The sequence below is a fragment of the Lytechinus variegatus genome, chromosome 18, assembly GCF_018143015.1.
Source record: "Lytechinus variegatus isolate NC3 chromosome 18, Lvar_3.0, whole genome shotgun sequence".
In the NCBI taxonomy this organism is placed as follows: domain Eukaryota; kingdom Metazoa; phylum Echinodermata; class Echinoidea; order Temnopleuroida; family Toxopneustidae; genus Lytechinus; species Lytechinus variegatus.
The window spans coordinates 11,560,769-11,584,145 of NC_054757.1; the positions used below are offsets into that span (position 1 = coordinate 11,560,769).

Genomic DNA, 23,377 nt, shown 5'->3' on the forward strand with positions numbered 1-23,377 from the left:
TAGGAAAATTACGTGTTTAGGGTCGAATTTGCGGGATGATAAAACAAAATTAAAATGTTTTATAAAGGATGTCCTTTTTGCCCCAACACTTCGTGTTTAGAGTTCTATTTGCGCGAGGTGTAGAAGGTGGGGTCGTACTAAACCAAATAAGGTAAAGCCGACGACCGAAGGACCGGTATAACAATAAAACATTCCTGTACTTGTTTAGGGGTTCATTTCAGGGAATATTTGCCAAGAGTATCGTTTTGTTTCCAATACTTGTTAAGGGTAGGGTTTCACACGCCAATACTTGTTCAGGGGTGCATTTTCATAATATGGAAATTACGTGTTTAGGGTGCTTTTCCAGACCCCATGGTCGCGCATGGTATCCACTCGTGAATGGAAGTGGCCCCCCCGGGTCAAAAACACATTTATTGGTGTTCAAAGCTCTTCATGATGAAGCACCTACTTACATCAAGGATCTTCTTGTTGAGAAGCAGGGCCACTATTCCTTACGATCTTCCACATATATCGACCCCTGTGATTCCTCGTTGCCGGACCAAGCAGTACTGGAGATTGGGCTTTTAGCTATGTGGAATAGACTGCAAAGTACTATCAGGAATATGAACACTCTTAAGTCATTCCAATCAAGAGTCAAATATTACCTATTTTCACAATCATATTAGAGAAGTCCATGTTTTTTCCTCATATGAATGTAATGTTTGATGATTTTAATTGTGAATATTTCCAAGGTTTTTCTTCATTTGATATCTAGCGCCTTGGGTAATGATTCATTAGAAAGTGCGTATTAGAAATACTAATGATTATCATTATTACATTCATTTCGCATTTGTAAACAATAAGGAAACCAGTGCTCTCCACTAGTAAAAAGTGCTAAGAGACATGCAATTTTGCCTATGTATTTTGGGCTATACAAAAATGTTTCATTATTATTAGCACTATCAATAAATCGTTTATAAATAATTCATAAATATTCTCAGGAGAGATTATTGCATTAATAACACTGATTTTGGTATCAAACAAACGACGGAGATGCATCACACTTTGACGAAGAAGTTGATGGTGTACATGTAGTATGAGATAACGACCCATAGGCCTGTACCTATGACGTTCATGGCCAAGAGCTCTGCGTGAGTGTTGTAGACTGGTTTCCAACAGAATGGAAAGTAATCCCCAAGAACCTCCGATCCACAGTACACGGCGATGGAATTCATTCCTGCGGACAAACAAAGAGATAGCAATATGATTCCAGGGGGAGTTAGACTTAAACACACCTAAAAATTTAAAGAGAAATGCCAGTAGTTGCAGTAAACACTGATTTCATGAGAAAGTCTGTAAAACCAGGCTTAATTGTCAGTATATCATCGAGGATCTAGATCTGGTACAGTCAGATAAACTGAACTTTGTGAAATCTTGAAATCTACGCTGAAAAATATTCACACTGAAGATCACCAACACAGATAAGCGCACATGGGACAGTGTCTTATTATTGCTTTGAATGTCGTGCCCAACGCTTGACCCGAATCCTGTGCTTATTTGCTCATTTCTCAGCAATTACACAATTTCTTCCAGAATCCTTTGGCACATATTCTTTATTTATACAAACAGACACTTTGGTGGTCATTTCATTGGATTCTGTACGAACTCATTTTGATATCGTTACCAAAACTGGCATTTACCTTTAAGTGTAAATCCTGGGGGTGTTATACTGAAGAGTTCAGTTAGAGTCATGCTGAACTCTTTGCCCGCCACTGACAGAACCTTTAGGGTGTCACGCGCGTAAAACATTCCCCATAGACTTGTGTGTTAAAATGCCACTTTTGAAAAATTCATAAAAAAATAAATGTGAAATTAGAGGGTGGAATGTTTACTACCATTGGATAGGATATATATCTGGCATTCCATATCTGACCAGGAAAGGGTAGCGTAGCCAGCTCATTTTAAAAATAAATTGCCATTTATGAAGATAACTATGAATCGATCAAATTCATCAACTCAAACAGTAAAATAGCCCTAATTAGTCCACCAGTCAAAAAAATAGTTCCAAGTCACTTTTTTATCTTCCCAATTTGGGCGAAGGAAGTTCAGTAGTTACCATTTCTAGAATCAGTGTTAGATTTTGAATCATATTCATACAGTTTTGTCAATCAGCAACATCAAATTGAAAAAAAAATCGAATGGGTTGGGTCGAACGAATATCTTGAGCCCTCCTGATGTAATTAGGCTCATGGCACCTATGAGGAGTTTTGCATTGACTATGCTAATTCAGCTTACAATAGCTTTTGATTGGTTCATTGTAAAGAAAAGCTTTGTGTGTATACAGTACTATGTGATGCACACATCACTATTGTGTATGTGTGTATGAACAATAGACTTAATGCACTTTGTGTGTATTGTGAATAGAATGTGACTTGACAAACTGTAACGAAGGTGACAACACAAACGGCCAGTTTATAAATTAAGGCTATGATAACGCCAAAATAAAAGACTAAATGAGGATTCGGATGGGCATTTCTTAACAAATTAGGTAAATTATTCCAAATGAATGCACCAGCAAAAGAAAAAAATTGCTGTGCCCATTTCTGTTTGAACTTTGGGCAAAATCGAATATCACAACTTTAGGTGCATTATAAACAGCCTCTGCAAATAAAATCACCTTGGCCCAAATCCACTAAGGTGGTTTCCGTTCTTACATGGTACACAACCATGGACTGCAGTTCTTGTACAAAATTAAGCTTATTCCATCGCGAGCATCAAATGCAGTTCAATCATAATGCATGCTTTATGCAAAGAGTTCATGCTTTAGTGAAGCCGGATTAATATACAATAAATCTGCACAGTCCGAGGTTTTGTAACATGATACAATTGTAACCACCCTTTGGATTGAATTCAGGTTTTTGAGATGATTTTATCCCATTTTTCAAAGTCACAAGGACTAAAACTTCAAAAAGGGAAATCACAACTAACCAACGAAGTAGAATGGGACTCCCGTCCACAAGTGATGAACGTCAATAAGATAGTAGAAGATAGCCAACAGGAAGAATGCCATGCTGGCTGTGGTGAGTATGAATGATACCGACCTGGATAAAACACACAAAAATCGAGATAAATGATTCCAAATTTGATGAAAAGTACACAAATTTGCAGCAACAATGAATTTGAGATTACTCTGTCATCATATCAATCATTGTAGACTTAAATAGGGTTCATTTGTATAACTGATAAAACCTAACCCTGAAAAATCATGAAAGTTGAAAATGAGTTAAAAATAATTACACTGAAGATCACCAACGCAGATAAGCACAGGTGGGATAGTACATTTTTATTACTTGGGGAAAGCTCAAACGCCTGGCCGGAATTCCAAGCTTATTTTGTCCATTTCTCAACAATTACAAAACTCCTACCAAAATAATTTGCAACAAATATTTCCACCTATACATACGAACACTTGAATGCTCATTTTATTGAAATCTGTTAAAAGAGAAATTCCAGTAGTTGCAGTAAACAATGATTTCATGAGAGTTTGTAAAACAAGGCTTACATGTAATTGTCAGTATATCATTGAGGATCTAGATCTGGTACTGTTACATAAACAGAACTTTGTGAAATCTTGAAATCTACGCTGAAAAATGTTCACACCGAAGATCCCCAACACAGATAAGTGCAGGTGGGACACAGGGACAGTGTATAATTATTGCTGAATGTCGGGCCCGACGCTCTACCCGAATCCTGTGCTTATTTGCTGACTTCTCAGTAATTACACAATTTCTTCCAGAATCCTTTGGCACATGCGTTTTATTTATACAAATAGACACTTTGGTGGTCATTTCATTGGATTCTGTATGAACTCATTTCGATATCGTTACCAAAACTAGCATTTACCTTTAAATACAGTTTTAGCTTGTTACCACAACTGGCATTTACCTCTAACTCACTGAACAGGAAACCATTGTTGGAATATGAAAACAATGCTTGTGAACTTTCTTTCACATCACTGAGAAATACAGTTTACAGGTAAATAAACATAGATATGAATTTGCTCAAGAGAGGGTCATGAGTAAAATATAAAACCCTTTCTAAACATGTAAGCAGTGATTTTAGGATTGGCTTACCATAGATTTTTATTGACGGGAATAATACCCTCTTCCTTTGAGAAACCACAGAGACCGCCAGCAATCACACCCTGAAATCAAATTGGTGAGAACAAAATGAGCGAATCTATGTTCACACTAATGCCATCTATCCACATAAAAGCCAGATCATACGGTACACCTTTTCAACAGACTTATGGGACCTACTTTTGTGTGCAAGGTGGAAAATTCATTATAAATCTTCAAGTTCTTTTCATGTCATTTTTGAAGGATATTATTATTATAAAAGACCACTCTCCAGGGATCTGTTGCATCAATCTTGCTACAATAACAAATTTACACTAATAGTTAAAAGCTACTGAAATCCTCCAATCTGATTGGCTGGCAATTAATTTGTTAAAGAAATCTTGCATTTGTTATCATAACAACACTTGATGAAATGGGACTCAGATTCGGTAACATTCAATTATATGACCTAAAACTAGATTCTGGAGATATTGTTTGTGTAACTAGTCCCATACGGACCTGGGGCCCATCTTACAAAGAGTTGCAATTGATCAAATCAATTGCAACTGCAACTGTGGAAGGCCAGTAAAGTCAATATATAAATATATTTTTATCAAAAAAAATATTCTAGATGTAAATGTAAATCCAAAGATTCATAGATTTCTTGATGATTTGGTGTGTTCTCCTTTGTTTAGAAGGGACATTGTGCAAATTTCCTGTAGAAAAAATCATGGCACTCATGGATTTCCAGAGTTACGATTGATTGGATCAATCGTAACTCTTTGTAAAACGGGGCCCAGGTAGGTGTTTCATAAAGCTGTTCTTAAAGTTACGAACAACTTTACGCATGACTAGAACATGATCTTAGGGGCTAAGTGAGCTACATAGGGATAGTGTGGCACAAGAAATTCGCCGAGTGCATAATGCAGAGTCTGAAGAAGTGAGATTAGCTTCATTTTGTACTGTGGCTGGCTCTGCCAAGGGGAGGCAGCGTAGATCAGTCGGTTAGAGCGCCTGTTCCGGATAAGATCGTAGATCTCAACGTGCGTGGGTTTGAGTCCTGCAGCATGCTGGAAGACGTCTAACAAAACAAGTGGAATGCCTCTGGCTGTCTCACCTGCATCATTCGATTCAACATAGCAGCAGTGCTGACTTTGAAAACTACTCTAACTCGCACAAGATGTTCAGTGATACTTGGTTACATTATTTCCAGATTTTATGCACTAGACCAATACACTTACAGGATGGTAATTCAACAAATACCCCCAATGTGGCCAAAATTCATTGACCTTACATGACCTTGATCATGTGACCTGAAACTTGCACAGGATATTCAGTGATACTTGATTACTCTTATGTCTAAGTTTCAAAAGACAGATAAATAAACTGGCAAAGATACCCCCATTATGGCCAAAGTTCACTGACCCTAATTGACCTTTGACCTTGGTCATGTGACGTGAAACTCATGCAGGATGTTTGGTGATACTTGATTAACCTTACATCCAAGTTTAATGAACTAGGTCCATATATTTTTTAAGTTATGATGACATTTCAAAAACTTAACCTCAGGTTAAGATTTGATGTTGACGCCGCCGCTGCCGTCAGAAAAGCGGCGCCTACAGTCTCACTCTGCTATGCAGGTGAGACAAAAAAACTGATAGCGTGTGTGTTAGCGTGCCTCACCGCTTGGTTCAGTGCAGGTGTGAATGGAGTTGGAAAACACTCCGTCCATCGGAAAGGACACAAATGTTGGCCCTGTGGTATAGGAGAGTCGCAACCTATGCACGTTAAAACCATTACACTATTCGTCAGAGTAGGGTTTCCACCTGGTGTATTGCACCTGCCGGTCCCCGGTACTACAATACTGCAAGAATCTTTAGGATTGAAGGAGGCAGTCAGAAGGTGGTTTCAAACCACCTCGATCATAAGAATCCCCGTTAAATTACGAGAACTTTTTCAGGCTAAAAAATACCCATTAATTATTCCTACATTCACACCGCCCCGAAACATACCCTTCGGGATAAGTTCCTGAAGTTACAAACACGCGCAGTATGGTCTGATAAGCAGGCAAGGCGCGAGATTCAAAATTACTAGCCCAGCAGCCGCCCACGCCCCACGACACGCTGGGCTAAAAGTTCTAGTACATTGCTTCCACATTGCCAAAATACCTGCGACCTTGGAAAAATCCCCGCGAAAGTTCTCGTAATTTCGCCAAGTACCTACTATTCAGTGGGTATTTTCTTTCAGGGATATTACGCGTAATTTGCTTTCACATTGCCAATATAACCTGTTATTTTCTGATTGGGTATATTTCCCGATCAGAAATTACCTGGAACTGACGAACTTCAAGGCGGTCTGAAACCACCTAGTGTAGCTTGAAGAATGAAGAAGACACAGACAGAGCATCTTGATATCTAGTCTTCAATCTAGACATGATATGACTATAATTGGTAAAAGTGACAAATATGAGTCTGTGGTGGCAGACTAGCTTTAAACCACAATTTAATTTAGTATACAATTGTATTTAAAAACCTAAAGATATGTAGGAGTGACATATGTGTCAAATACTTACAGTTAGAACACACCAGATCAAGAATCTTATGATTCTGTCCCTTGCGAAGGAAAATAAATGGAATATCTTGCCGGCCTAGAAAACAAGTACAGAATAAGCACTCAATGAATCAAAAGCATTCACACGTAATAAAACTTTGAATATAAGGTACGTAAAGCTGTTCATTTTCCTTACCTTCGGGTTTTTTTTGGCGTATTTTGTATGATTACATAAGAATGCATGTATAGATTTACTGAAGATAACACTGCTACTAACCTCCCTTTCTGCATACATATTTAATACATGTAACATTAATTGTGTTTCATGCACAATTTGTAAATATTATTTGGCTAGTAAGAAAGGTTAGTTTTTACTATTCTTCTTTAGAAATTTCCTTTGCAATCGATAAATCAGAAATCTCTATTAAGCAACATAAAATGATGCACCATTCATGTAATTATCCTGGGACCTTTTTATTTCAGTAATAGACATATGTTAAAATAAACATATTTTGCATAAAACTTTGTAGGATGGGTATTGTAGGGGGCAAAAACCAAACAAAAAATAGACCAATGAATTACAAACACGGAATATCTGGCATTACATGCAATTTCATTCTTTTCAAAAGAAAATGTATACATGTGATAGATGCTATCTATAAATAAAAAGAACTTAACAAATTACATAAATTGCAACGTTTTGGGGGGAGATGTGACATCATGATGGTAAGTGCTTTATACCTGTAATCCAAGAAAGGTCATGAAGATTGAAGTTAGAGTTCCAAGAATTCCTTCTGGATCATGCGGTACTGTTGTTTTGTAGATTCTCTATGGATTGAATAAAACATATCCATTTATTATTACTATAATTATTATCATTACTATCATCATCATCATCATTATCATTACCATCACATCATCATCTTCATCATCATCATCTTCATCATCATCATCTTCATCATCATCATCATTATCAACATCATCATTATCATCATCATCAACATCATCAAATTCATCATCATCATCACCATCACCATTACCATCATCATCATCATCTTCATCATATCATCATCACCATCATCATTATCATCACCATCATCATCACCATCATCATCATCATCACCATCATCATCATCATCTTCATCATCTTCGTCATATCATCATCACCATCATCATTATCATCACCATCATCATCACCATCATCATCATCATCACCATCATCATCATCATCTTCATCATCTTCGTCATATCATCATCACCATCATCATTATCATCACCATCATCATCACCATCATCATCCTCATCATCATCTTCATCATCTTCATCGTATCATCATCAAATTCACCATCACCATCATCATCATCATCATCATCATCATCATAATCGTCATCATTGTCATCACCATCATCATCATCATTATTCTACTCTCTCTATTGTTACTAGTACTGTGCTTTTCCATTAGGCCCAAAGAGCTTACAATGAATTAAATGAATGGAATTGTGTCATCTTAAAATTACTAAATATGAAACAGATATTATTCTTCCTTTTTGTATGGGATTTTTTTTCCTCCTCCGCTTACTTGTCATTCAATTTCACCTTCCTGTTTCTACTTTAAATCTCTCCTAAACTCTAACACAAGCCACCACATGGTAAACATCAAACTCATCCAAGTTATCAATATCAAATTCAAAGGGCATTCATTTCAAGATAAAATTAAACTAAAAATTCACAATTTATACAAATACTGTATTCAACAATTTGCTGTACATTCTTCTACCTTGTGTTGTTTTGTTTTCCCTTAAATGTTCCTCAGTTATGTTTTGAACAGAATATTGGCAGATGCCAATGATGTTCCAATGAATTCAATTCACAATTAGAGGGGAAGTTCACCCTGAAGAAAACTTTGTCGTAAAAATAGCAGAAAAAATAGTCTAAAATATTGGTGAAGGTTTGAGGAAAATCCGTTAAAGAGTAAGAAAGTTATCAGAGTTCAAAGTTTTGGATTTGTGACGTCATAAATGAGCAGCTGCCCCATGTGTTATGTAATATAAAATGCATGAATTTCAAATTTTGTATGGTTTCTGATGACTTAATTTTGTTTTCTATTCATGATTGCGTGTGAAATGATTTGTCTATTGATATACAAAAGGTACAGTGAAAACCATTTTAAATTTTCTGAGAAAATGACATTTCATTGATTTCTTACCATTTGATATGTAGGAATGCTGCTCGCATATAACGTCACAAATCAAATAATTCTAATAACTTTTTAATTATTTGATAAATTTTTCTCAAATGTTTAGCAATATTTTTAATGATTTTTCTGCTGTTCATACAATCAATAATTTTTTTGTCAGGGTGAACTTCCCCTTTAAATGAACTCTCCCCTTGAGTCACAATCAAACTCACCCTTGGCGTGCCTCTAGGGTATATATGATTATACGTCAGGATGACTTTGTCGATGTAGTTTGCCGCTCCTCCCGTGCAGTTCTCCAGCGATCCGTTTTCACCAACCAAAGGTCCACCGGGTCCAAGATACCCCCTGAATGGAGAGAAAATATCATCAGCCAATCAGAGGGATGGATTTCAGTAGCTTTTAACTGTTATTGCAAATTGTTTATCACAACAACATTTGTGAAACAGGTCCCTGATTTAGTGAATAGCAAGCTGAATGTGCAACATTCGTACGGTTGCATCGTACTGTCCAAAATGTACCGTTACGATTCAGTGGATTGCATTTGGTAAATAACTGTAGGTGCAATAAATGTACGTTTAGAACCAACTAACTGAATGCGCTCTCCCGTTGATTTGATGTGCACTTCAATCCCTGCTAGCAAGACCCACATGCTGCAGTTCAGTGTTTTTTCTCTTTGATTGAATAATTCTTTCCTCATGTCAATGGATTAGCCTGGTATAAAATCTACCATTTTAAATTTTTGGCCTATTTCCGAAATGTTGTATAATACAACTAGTAGATTCGTGCAATGGTACAAGATCGTAGTATACAAATAATGCATGTAAGTGCGTGCATGCAGGGCCAAATAATGAACGATGTGCGAGAAGAGCCAATGGATATACTGCACAGAGGTCCGCAGGACCGAGTGCGGTATATCCATTTCGCGAGTCGAGCACAGAGTTCATTATTTAGGTCCTCCAAGCACAAGAATGCGTGTATTGTTTGTATACTACGATCCCCTGACCCATGTTACTGAGTTGCCCCGAATGATATAAATGATCTAAATCCTAGCTAATTCTAAATAATTCCAGAACTCCTACTATCCTGCACTCTGACGTCAGAGTGCAGGATAGTTCATTTGGTATGACGTCAGAGTGCAGGATAGTGCATTTTGGATGCAATAGTGCCATTCGCTGAATATCATGTGATCCAATTTTGGACCAATCAGATTACAGAAAATTCTTGGGAGTTGTATAATCTTGCCTATTCGCTTACTGTATCTTGTGATTACTTACGTTGGACAGCCAGGGACAGGAAGTAGGAACGTCAGACAAACGTGAAGGGCGAGAAAACTCAGCATAATGATCCACTCGTGCCAGTAATCCAACAAATCACGCAACTCTCTGTATACTGCACGCTATCAATTGAAAAGGGAGAGAAATTAGATATTGATATTACCATCAATAGCAGAGATTAGCAATGTATAACATTTTCATCTTTAGAATCAGAACAAGAGACTTAGATATATACTACTGTTACATATTAACTCCAATGTGTCCAAAAAATTGCAGCTTTTGGGGATTTGATTAATTTAGTTCGAAGAGAGATTTTGGCAATTTACGAGCTTGGAAAATAAGGAGTACCTGAGAAGAAACTGCTACCAAAATTGAAATTGATCAACAAACGAAGAAGAAAACAAGTGGAATGCCTCTGGCCGTCTCACCTGCATCACGCGGTTCAATATAGCAGCAGTGCTGACTTTGAATACTACTCTAACTCGCACAAGATGTTCAGTGATACATGGTTACTCTTATGTCCACTTTTTATGAACTAGACCAATAAACTTACAGAGATATGATGGTAATTCAACAGATACCCCCGATTCGGCCAAAGTTCATTGACCCTAAATGACCTTTGACCTTAATCATGAGACATGAAACTTGCACAAAATTTTCAGTGATGCTTGATTACTATTATGTCCAAGTTTCATGAATCAGATCCATAAACTTTCAAAGTTATGATGGGAATTCAACAGATATCCCTAATTCGGCCAAAGTTCATTGACCCTAAATGACCTTTGACCTTGGTCATGTGACGTGAAACTCATGCAGGATGTTCAGTGATACTTGATTAACCTTATGTCCAAGTTTCATGAACTAGGTCCATATATTTTCTAAGTTATGATGACATTTCAAAAACTTAACCTCAGGTTAAGATTTCGATGTTGATTCCTCCAACATGGTCTAAGTTCATTGACCCTAAATGACCTTTGACCTTGGTCATGTGACATGAAACTCTAATAGGATGTTCAGTAATACTTGATTAACCTTATGGCCAAGTTTTATGAACTAGGTCCATATACTTTCTAAGTTATGACGTCATTTCAAAAACTTAACCTCAGGTTAAGATTTGATGTTGACGCCGCCGCCGCCGCCGTCGGAAAAGCGGCGCCTATAGTCTCACCTGCGAAGCAAGGTGAGACAAAAACCTAGTGCCATCATATACAGCAAACAGAATTGAAATCGGACTTGAAATGGCGAAGAAGCATTTTCATATTGTGGACAGGACAACAGACGACGGACGCCATACCATGACCTGTAGCTACCACTATGTAAAATAATGCAATCCTCTTAAAGAGGTGGTCCAGGCTGAAAATATTTATATCTTAATACACAGAGTAGAATTCACTGAGCAAAACCCTGAAAATTTCATCAAAATTGGATAACAAATAATAAAGTTATTGAAGTTTAAAGTTTAGCAATATTTTGTGAAAATTGTTGTCATGAATATTCATTAGGCGAGCTGATGATGTCACATCTCCACTTTCCGTTTTCTTATGTTATTAGATAAAATCAATTTTTTTTCATTATTTCATACTTGTGGGAATAATATGTCTCCCTTATAATGAAATAAGATGCAGGAATAAATATCTAATGCACTAAATCATTTGTCCATCCAATTTTTTTTTGTTCTTGGAGGAAAAAAATTGAATAAACCTAATTTCATATAACAAAATACAAAAGAACAATTGGAGATGTGACATCATCAGCCCACCTAATGAATATTCATGACAACTGTTTTTATAAAATATTACTAAACTTTTAAATTCAATAACTTTGCTATTTGTTATCCGATTATGACGAAATTTTCTGCATTTTGCTCAGTGAATTCTACTCTATTCATTAAGATATAAATACTTTCAGCCTGGACCACCCCTTTAACCTCCTCCTTCTGTTAGCTAAACAATAGACTCTAGCAGAATGCACTACAAGAATGCAATCACTTCTATACCAAAAACATTGCTATTATTTTAAATAATATTATTGACAGTGTCTCTGTATTCCTTCTCTTTTTGTTTGTTGAAAACAGATGGTTTGTTGCTACTACCAGGTAAGAAAATGCAATCAACTTGACATCCTTGTGTTTGATTGCTAAACATTTGAACTGTTAAGAAAGCAATCATTTCTGTTTTATCATTGACTTACAGTGATTGTGTATTTCTCCACACTGTGCTTGATTGAAAAAAAAACAATGGACTGTAGCTACCATTTGGTGAAATGCAATCATCTTGACATCATCCCTGTGCTTGATTGCAAAACATATGAACATCCAAGAAAGCAATCATTTCTGTTTCATTACTGACTTACAGTGATTGTGTAATCCTCCACATTGTACTTGATTGAAAAAATGATGGACTGTAGCTACCACCTGGTGAAATGCAATCATCTTGACATCATCCCTGTGCTTGATTGCAAAACATATGAACTTCCAAGAAAGCAATCATTTCTGTTTCATTACTGACTTACAGTGATTGTATAATTCTCCACACTGTACTTGATTGAAGAATGATGGACTGTAGCTACCACCTGGTGAAATGCAATCATCTTGACATCATCCCTGTGTTTGATTGCAAAACATATGAACTTCCAAGAAAGCAATCATTTCTGTTTCATTATTGACTTACAGTGATTGTGTATTCCTCCACATTGTACTTGATTGAAAAAAACATTTTTTTTCAATCAATCAATTTTTTTTTGTAGCTACCACCAGGTAAAATGCAATCATCTTGACATCATCACTGTGTTTGATTTCTAAACATATGAACTTCCGAGAAAGCAATCATTTCTGTTTTATTATTGACTGTGTATTCCTCCACATTGTACTTGATTGAAAATGGGATGGACTGTCGCTACCTATAAGTAGCTGACTGCAATACTCTTGATATCATCCATGTTTGATTGCTAAACACTAGACCTAACAAGAATGCAATCATTTCTCTTTTATCATTGACTTAACGTGATTGTGCATTCCTCCACATTGTACTTGATTGAAAAGGGGATGGTCTGTCGCTACCTATAAGTAGCAGACTGCAATACTCTTGATATCATCCGTGTTTGATTGCTAAACAGGTGACCTCACAAGAATGCAATCTTTCTCTTTTATCATTGACTTACTGTGATTCTGTATTCCTCCACTTTGTGCTTGACCGAGAACAGATGGACTGTCGCTACCACCAAGTAGGAGATTGCTATTCTTTGGAGGACACCAGGTACTCTGAAGGTTGAAAAGTCAATCCCTCCTGCAAAAGAATGGGTACACATTCCATACAATTTTAGTGACCTACAGGTTACAAAAGATAATGTTTCCTTCTTTGTACATCCATGTATCGAGGAGCTGAAAATTTCAGTAGTTCCACTTTCATTCCTTATTCCTTTGTTTTCATTTCAATCCAATAACAATTAAAGCTACGGCTGCCATCACTACTACTGAAAATACTGTTGCTACTACTACTACTACTACTACTACTACTACTACTACTACTACTACTACTACTACTACTACTACTACTACTACTACTACTGCTACTACTACTACTACTACTACTACTACTACTCCTACTACTACTACTACTACTACTACTACTACTGCTACTACTACTACTACTACTGCTGCTACTACTACTGCTTCTACAACTGCTACTACTAATACTGCTGCTGCTACTACATGTACTACTACTACTACTCCTCCTCCTCCTACTACTACTACTACTACTACTACTACTACTACTACTACTACTACTACTACTACTACTACTACTACTACTACTACTACTACTACTACTACTACTACTACTACTACTACTACTACTGCAACTATTACTACCACCATCACCACTACTACCACCACCACCTCCACCACCACTATGACTATTACGAATATGACTGACTACTACTTCTACTACATGTAGTAGTCAAGGGGGACCTGCGAGCCCCCCCCCCCAACCCCAGCCTGAAGACAACAAGAACACACTTGTGGAAACATTTGAGATTGGGTGGTCCTTTTAAGGACCAACACTTGCCCAAGAAAAATACATGGTGTACCATGAAACATATGACGCTACATGTACTTCTTTTTGTCCTTATTGTCATGCACTTCTACCTTCATTCCTAAAGTACTAATGTTCTTAAAATCTATATTTCTTACGTATCTCTAATTTGAGAAGTACTTACCATCTATGATAATGCCAAGACCAAATAAAATGATGGATCTCCTCACAATTTTATACATCATCTCACGGCGGGAAACACCATGGCGCAGCAAGGCATAGAATGACATGGTGATGGATACACCCATTATCCATATGAACCTATGATGAAAAAAGAAAGATGGTGGATAAGAGAGGGAGATGGGAGGAAGATGCATTAAGAAGAGGTAGAAGCTTCTACAAATGTTGAACTCCCCCTCCTTGTTTTCTCCCCTTTTCTTACTCTCCTCTTCATCCTTCCTTCCTTCCTTGCTTCTTCTCGTCTCTTCTTCCTCTCCTCCACCTCCCCTTTTCTTTCTGACCATTCCCTCTTCCTCCTTTTTTATATTTATCCTTATTTCCTTTGCTCTTCCTTCTTTCTCTCCTGCTCCTTCTTCACCTTCTCTCAATAGGTGGTTTCAAACCGCCTTGATCACAAGAATCCCTGTTAAATTACCAGAACTTTTTAAGGCTAGATATACCCATTAATTTATTCCTGCATTCACACCGCCCTGAACCATATCCATCGGGATAAGTTCCTGAAGTTACGAGCATGCATAGTATGGTCTGATAAACAGGCAAGGCGCGAGATTCAAAATCACTAGCCCAGCAGCCACCCACAGCTCCCGCGCCCAACGACACGCTGGGATAAAAAGTTCCCGTAAATTGCTTTCACATCGCCAAAATACCTGCGACCTTGGAAAAATCCCCGCGAAAGTTCTCGTAATTTCGCCAAGTACCTACCATTTAGCGGGTATTTTCTTTCGGGGAAATTACGCGTAGTTTGCTTTCACATTACCAAAATACCTGGTATTTTCTGATCGGGGTAAATTTCCCGATCAGAGAATACCTGGAACTGACGAACTTCGAGGGGGTCTGAAACCACCTAATGTCTCTTATTTTGTCTTCTTCTGTCTCCTCCTTTTCATGCATTCTCTCAATCTTCCTCTTCATCAGCTTTATCAAGGTTCCTTTCCTTCTCTCAATATGTTACTATAATGCAATTTCAATGACCATGTTCAGAGATAATTAACCAACACAAATAATTTTTACAAATATTGATCAAGAGATTTAGTACTTACCATGGGAAAACTAAGTCCGCAACAGTGAGACCTGCAAAAAATCAGACACATTTCTAAAAAAATTTGATTACATAAATTAATCTGGATAATCCCAATATAAATCATAATTCAAATATTGCTCAGATTTACGGGTAACCCTATGTGAAAGGACATAAATTTTCAAACTACAATACAGTATCTTGCTTGTGGCAAAAATTAACTTGTAATTATTTATAGTATACACATTGAAATAACTGATACAAATTATTATCTTTCCATGAAAGTGACGAACCCAAAAACTACTTTACAATTTGTCAAATTATTCCTCATCTTGACTTAACATCAACATCAATATTACTTCATCTATTTTAAAGATCAATTTGATAATGCCCCTTCAAAGAACAAAATAATAACCTAGAAAATCAATTTCATTATTTGCAACCTTTTTTTTTATAAAACTATTGTTTTCACAAAATTACAACCTTAGAACTTACATGTACAGTACATCATCAGACAGTTATTTCATAAACTATGGATAAAATGTAGTGAGTTTGAAATGAAAAACTGGATAAATGTGCTGAGATTAGATATGCATATGTATGAATATTTTGGGGTATCTTGTGTGTATGAATCGTGAATGAAATCAAAAGTTACTCTTAGTAAATGAAAAGGAAAGATATTTATACCACACATGCCAAATATTTGTTAGAAATACCATGAAAAATCAGATTATGTTATTAATATTAGTGACATTGCTTTACCACTTTCATTATGAAATTTAATCGTAATTTGCCAAGTGTGTATAATAATATTAATAATTATGATAATAATAATAATTATAATGATAATAAACAAGGACAAACACAGCACAAACAACTACATCCACATACATAAAGACTGCAATTGAATATCACTAAATCTAACATCCACATTCACAAAGACTATAAGTGAATATCACTAAATCTATTGCATGCTGAACCAGGAAATGCCTTATTTACCTTGCTTTGTATCCCTCGTGTTCAAAGTGATAAGCATTGTAAAACTCCTGTGTGATTTTTTTTTTTCATTTTCAAATCATGTGTTTGTAATAGTGTGCCCCCTTTTGAAAGTGAAGACCTTTTTTTGGCTTATCAAATTTTTTCGTGGATAAATTCCCCTTATTTTGGGGTTATAACCCTTTTTTTGCTTGTCAACAATTTTTGCCTCGGGAAAATGTGCCCCCCCCCCCTTCGAAAAATCCTGGATCCGCCCCTGAGTGTCACTAATATTAAAAATGTTTCAGGACTGAATTTTTTAAGTTACCAGCTAAAAGGCAACTCCTCAGGCTCAAACAATGGACCACTTCATAACTGTGTTATTTCTACTTCTATCACTCATGTCATGCAACTAATTCATGATCAATTATTCATTACATAACTCTGACTAATTTTTCAGTTTTTTCACCTGTGTGTTTAGAATCAATTTTTTTAGAGAGAGAATTTCAACCTTTTGTGCATGCTTGCACCAGTAATACCTGCATACTGTTCTTTTTTGGCAATAATAAAAATGAATCATTCAATTGAGGCATGTTGCACTTTTAGAGTATAAGTTGAATACATTACATTATATTACACTATATTTACATGTAAATATATCTCTATATAATGTGTAGATGGAAATATGTTACAAAAAAGGTTACAACTAAATTTACAGAAAAACTGTACTACATGTATATGGTGATGATAAACGCAATATTACTAGCATTGACATTCAACAAACAAATCTGTATTAAGTTGTGAAGAAAGTTGAAACAAGGATATATAGAAAATCATAAAAAGGAAGGGTTTATTACAAAATAGAACAAGTGATCATGTTTGAATAAAAAGCATACTGCAAGATAAAGCAAGGCAATGCATCAAGAATTAAATAAACAACATTACTATCACTTGATCATTATTATCACCATATTTAATGTTTTCATTATTAGTACTTATTATCATTACCATTACTGTTATAAGATGTCATTTCTAAGTCTTTATCTTTATTATCATACACATATTTCATAAATCGCTAGGTATGAAGAAATTGTGAAAGAACTAAACACTATTTGTAAGCAATAAAATTCGCAGAGATTAAATTTTAGCTTAGTTATTTTAATAGTTTACTGTGACATTGCAGTACTATGCTGTACTAGCCAAGAACAAAAAAGCATGTGAAATGCTTTCTGAATACAGATTATTTCTTTATTGATAGCTAGAAATACTGATTGTTATCAGCATTAAAAAACAACAACAGTATTTGGTTTACTGGGGGGAAGGGGGGTAATATAATATACACGAAGGGAAAAAGGGCCTTGCCCTAACAAATATAAATATCTATGGCCGTTGAAAAGGTGAAATAACCAATTTAGCATCAACGAAATGGAAATCAGGTTTTTTTTCTATTTAAATTTTCAACTGGATCAATTAACAAACTAAATTTGAACCCCAAAAACAATTTTGGGGAAAGAAAAAAAAAGGGGAAAAGGAGTACATAAATAAATAAAAACAAAATGCATACTCTGTTTAAACTTCAAAAATGAAATATCAAATTTACAAATGGGCAACCATTTTTTTTTTTATTAAGCATGGCTTCTCTGTGGTCTCTGAGCAATTAAAAAAAAAATTTTGTTACTTTGTGAATTTTTTTATTTTCGTTTGTTTATCTTTTTGATGATTGACAAATGGATGAATGAATCAAATTGTATATAGTTGTGTAAAAGTCCATGAATAGAAATAACACATGCGGAAAGGAGGAATGCATTTCACACACCATTCCACGTTGAATGTCCGAAGAAGGCTTTGTATCCTCCATTCCCATAGTTGACAAAGATCATGATCACCAAACTGAACCTTTAAGTACAAAAATAATAATAATACTACTAATAATAATGGTACATTCACCAAGGGTAGCCACTTCAGTTCTGAAAACTGTTCTCACAGCTGCTATTATTATTACCCCGGCTAAGCTAGGCTACCTATTCAGGTGCACACAGCTTTTCGAGGAATTACTTCCTGCCGTTAACCCATTCACCTCACTCGGGTCGAGTGCAGCACACTGTGGATGAATTCCTTGCTGAAGGAAACTAAGCCATAGCTGGGATTTGAACCCACGACCCATTTCAAAGTCTGGAGACTAATTCACTTGGCCACGACGCTCCACGCATAATCTTTATATTCATTGAGCATCCCATTCTCGGTATACTTCCTGAAACTAGTTCACTGGAAACCAGTTCATGTAACCAGTTTGGAAGATCGCTTTGGAAATCTGATCACCCGAAAGTGGTTTTCAAAACCACTTCACGCAAAATGGTCTTGTTGCTATGAAAATTATTCTCAGTCGGTTGACATGATTCATGTGAAATGTGAAACCACAGCATAGACATTCTATACACAGTGTGAGGAGTAGCGCGCTCAAAATGTGCAAAGATCGCTTCCTGAGGAACGGTTGTGTCCTCACGCTATTAAAAACCAGTTTAACGAGGCAAGGCGACCTTGAAAACTACATCCCGAGGTGATTTCCGAACCCATTTGGATGATCACTCCAAGACCGCTTTAAGTGTTCTCATTACACTAGTAAACTAGCAAACTAGTTTCCATTAAACTAGTTTACTAGTAAACAAGGTCCCTGTTCTTATTACCGTCCTAAAACTAAATTACTGGAAACCAGATTAATGGAAACTAGTTTAGTTTAATGTGTAATGAGACCAAGAGGTTGGTAGACAAACTGTTTGTAGACAGACTAGGATTACACCTGGTGGCCGTCTTACAAACTGTTATGATTGATCCGATCAATTGCAACTACATGTATGGAAAGCCAGCAACATCAACATCTAATATGCATGTGTGTCCAAAATATTTCCAAGAAATGATGTACATTCATACATTCACTGTTTTCTTGACCATTCAATTTGCTTCTCTCTGTTTTCAGAGGACATTAGCAAAATTTCCAAAGAAAAAATTATGACATTGATGGTTTTCCATACTTGAAATTGATCAGATCAATCGTAATTCTTTGTAAGACGGGGCCCAGGCGGGATGAGACCAAATGGAAATTAGACAAAACTGGTGTAGACCAATCTCAAATGAACCAAAATATGTACACATATTTATATGAGAAATGAGTTAACTGCACCAGTAATAAAGCCTGTGTAAATATAATTAGGTACGTATAGGTTTGGTGATTCTGTATCAAAATGAAAGAAAAGACACCATTGGGATTAATTTAACAACTCCAATTAGACCTGTTCAACTCTGCACAAACAAGAAGTTGTAATAGTTTAGTATTGTGCTACATTTCACATAAATATATGAAGGGAGAAAAAGATGACCAAAATTATTTGGATAACAGCTAAGGAAATTCTAGAAAGGGCTATTAGCCTGCAAATTCCCAATAAACTGTGACACTGACAAGATTACCGGTGCAGTACTGAATGAAAAGAAAGAAACATTCACAGAAATTATTGAGGTTAGAAATATTTCAAACACTATAATGTAGTACCATGGACCAGACCTATGGTAGTGCACAGGTGAAGAAAATAAAGGAAAAAATTATTAGAGTGATTATTTGGATTTAAATTGAAATTAACAAATATAAACAACATGTATATCAGAACTGGAAACAGATACACAGATAGATGTATTTTACAATAGTATGATGGTGGTGTCCAAGTCTGCGCACCTAACAATTTGAGTTAAGATTTTAAAAGGAATTTTTTATTTAAACAAAATCTTTATGTTGATAGCGTTCCTTACATTATCATGAGTAAGTGTACCAAATATCTCATTAGAATTTGAAAGAAATATAGGATTTTCTTTGAAAAAACCTTGGGCAGTCATTTTCAGATTGAAAAAAAAAATGGTACCCCATGTCTGCACACCCATTCACTTTGCACACGATTCGGGTATTTTGATGAGAAAGGCTGCATTAGGCCGTCACATGAAATGCCCCAAATTCATTATTTTTCCATCATTTTGAGTCAGATTTTTTGCGTGTGTAAAGTTTGTGTTCGTTGCGTATATTCTTTTACTAGATTCGCGCAGATACGCGTGTGGGCAGACAAGGGAGACTGCGCAGACTTGAGGGAACTTGCCATACCAAAGCAGTTGCACACACATTTGCAATATTCACTACTATGCGCTTATACTTTCAAAGTCATGATGTGAGTTCAAAAACTTGACATTAGTGAAGTTTTTATTTTGATGACATCATCAAAACAGCAGTGCCTCCAACTCGGTTCTGCTTTCCGGGTTATACAAGATCTGAAGGTCCAATTCAATTAAAGGTGAGAGACGACCAATACAAAAATGTGGTGACTAGAATGTGCTGTACAATAAGGGAAAAAAATCATTGTTAATAATAAAACTGTGTGCATTACAGCAAACAAAATCAAGGAATACTCAGATTTATTGAGAAAATAACAAAGATGTGCAAAAATTAATTACATGTAGCTGGAAATAATCCCTGGACCAATCTTTTTTTGATACCACTACAGTTTCTGAATACTTTAGTCTGAAGTGCTGCAAAGATCAATTTTGAATAAATGGAAGTGGTTGAGAATTTTTCCTCACATTGATACAAAAATATTTTGGTGTTCTAAATAGCTCATTTGCTCCAATATTGGTTGAAAACAAGCACATGAGCCCCTATTTTTAATGTTTACACTGCTGAAGTACACGGACACCTTCCCCTACAAGCTTCTCAATTTTGGTGAAAATTGCAAAGATTTTGAATAAAATGCAGCATTTACTGTAATAAATTTCAACTATTTGAGATTATGTGTGTCATCTTTCACACCATTTGAAAGAAATGAAGATGCTACTAGCCTCAAAAGGGCAGACAAATAGCAATATGAATTGATTCTCTATCTTTACTATACAATTCTGAACTGAAATGCAGAATTTCATAAAATTCAAATGGATTTTATTGTAAGAGGTTTAGCCTCAATATAGTGATCTCGTGGGGTCTAAAAATGCCAAATTCTTTTGAACATGCGATTCTCAAGAACTTCCAATTGGGTGAACTTTAAAGCTCAATAGCAAAAACATCAAGCATTTGAACCCATGTTATGTTTACGTATTTATATTCAGGTGCTCAAGTAACTCTATGTCAAATTTGGTGAAGATGACATGGATTTAATTTTAACAGTGGAACGTCCTTAAACAGAAAAAGAGATGTGTATCACTTTGTTAAAAACAGGTCCTTAATAAATAGTAGTTTGATATCAGAAACCCAATTTTCAACAAAAGTGGTGGTAGGACCTTTTGGAAGGAAAGCTTTCTTAAAATTTTTGCCATTCAATTTACTGTATTTATTAAGTAAAAGTCACATAGGTAAATACACGGCGATACGCAATCATAGTAAAAGGTAGCAGCATAAAATTTGGTGGGATCCAGTGACAATGTACTGATACAATAAATACAATACAAACAAATTAGTATCCCTAAATTAGACCCCAAAGTAGCCAATCTGGAATAAAATTATTGGAAATGGTTTTTTGACTGATTTGAGTAGGTATGGGTGTCAACATTTACCAAAAAAAAGTTAGGAGGAATACGGGTAGGGGAAAGTGCTTTTTTTCAAGGTGAAAGGTCAATGACCTTTTCATATATACTGTATAATGGTATCTCTGAGATGGAAAGGTGTAGGTTGGTGATAATGGTGTCAAAATGCACAAATCCTTACCAGAATATAAAATAAAATAAAATTAAGTGCCTAGAATGCACATTCGTTGATAAAATTCAAGGTCAAAGCCTTTCAAAGGTCAATGACCTTTTTTTACATTATATACCATACTGCATAATGGTATCTCTGAGACGATAAGGTACAGGCTGGCGATCATGGTGTCAAAATGTACAGATTCTTACAAGAAGATAAAATAGAATGAATTCAAGTACTTAGAATTGACATTCACCAATGAAATTTAAGGTCAAAGGTTTTAAAAGGTCAATGACATTTTTACATCATATTTACCATACTGTATAATGGTATCTATGAGATGAAAAGGCACAGGTTGGTGATCATGGTGTCAAAATACACAGATTCTGACCAGATACGAAGACCAAATGAAATAAAATTAAGTACCTAGAATGCACATTGACCCATAAAATTGAAGGCCAAAGGTCAATGACCTTTTATACATTATATACCATATTATATAATGGTATCTCTAAGATAAAACGGCGAAGGTTGGTGTTTTTGGTGTCAAAATACACAGATTCTTACAGGAAGATTAAATAAAATTAAGCATCAAGAATTTACATTCACCTTTAAAATTCAAGGACAAAGGTCAATGTCCTTTTTAACATAAGATAATGATAATGGTATCTCTGAGATAAAACATCACAGGTTCGTAATCTTGGTGCCAAAATGCAAAGATTTGTACCAGTAGATTAAACAACACCAAAATCAGTATACAGAATATTGTTTCACCCTTGAATTCCAAGTTCAGATGAAATATTATATACATACATATATATGTGTGTGTGTATAATCTGTATGACATAAAAATAACAAAACATTTATCCTATGTGTTCATATTTGTGATAATGTAAATAAAGATGGCTAATTTTTAATGAAAACATGAAGGTTTCATAATTTCAGTCTGAAGTAAGGTCATGGAGAATGTATTTAGGGGTCAGAGGTCAATGAACTCTTTCCAAAATATCAGTGGAAATTAAGTTTAAAAAAGGGGATAACCAAATAACAATTCATATACTGCGATGCATTTCCAAAAGCAATGAAAAAAAATGAAATGGATTATACAATTTGAAATTTGATGCATCATAATATCTAAATCAAGGTTGTCGTGTCTTTTTCTCTCCAGCGATAGTACATTCATCTCATTAGCTTAATCTTCTGAAAATGGATAGGATAGGTCTAAATCTCATGTCACAGCTAGCATCATCTGAGAGCATTTCCAAACAGCAGAGGGATGACGATGAAGATGAAA

At 35.7% G+C, this 23,377-nt stretch overlaps 1 protein-coding gene across 2 annotated transcripts in view; it reads right to left on the reverse strand.

The window, feature by feature from the left end:
- Positions 1-406: 406 nt before the first annotated feature.
- Positions 407-23,377, reverse strand: part of LOC121432248 (heparan-alpha-glucosaminide N-acetyltransferase-like) — a 57,279-nt gene continuing 34,308 nt past the window's right edge. The window contains exons 8-18 of one of the 2 annotated variants that reach the window (XM_041630103.1): positions 18,199-18,278; positions 15,430-15,460; positions 14,334-14,470; positions 13,278-13,402; positions 10,119-10,240; positions 9,057-9,189; positions 7,389-7,475; positions 6,670-6,744; positions 4,113-4,183; positions 2,968-3,080; positions 407-1,216 (exon numbers count right to left, since the gene is read on the reverse strand). In XM_041630103.1, the coding sequence (XP_041486037.1) occupies positions 1,038-1,216; positions 2,968-3,080; positions 4,113-4,183; positions 6,670-6,744; positions 7,389-7,475; positions 9,057-9,189; positions 10,119-10,240; positions 13,278-13,402; positions 14,334-14,470; positions 15,430-15,460; positions 18,199-18,278 (1,153 nt within the window). In that variant the 3' untranslated portion in view covers positions 407-1,037. The remainder of the gene's footprint in view (positions 1,217-2,967; positions 3,081-4,112; positions 4,184-6,669; positions 6,745-7,388; positions 7,476-9,056; positions 9,190-10,118; positions 10,241-13,277; positions 13,403-14,333; positions 14,471-15,429; positions 15,461-18,198; positions 18,279-23,377) is intronic. The other variant, XM_041630104.1, reaches the window with a different exon arrangement.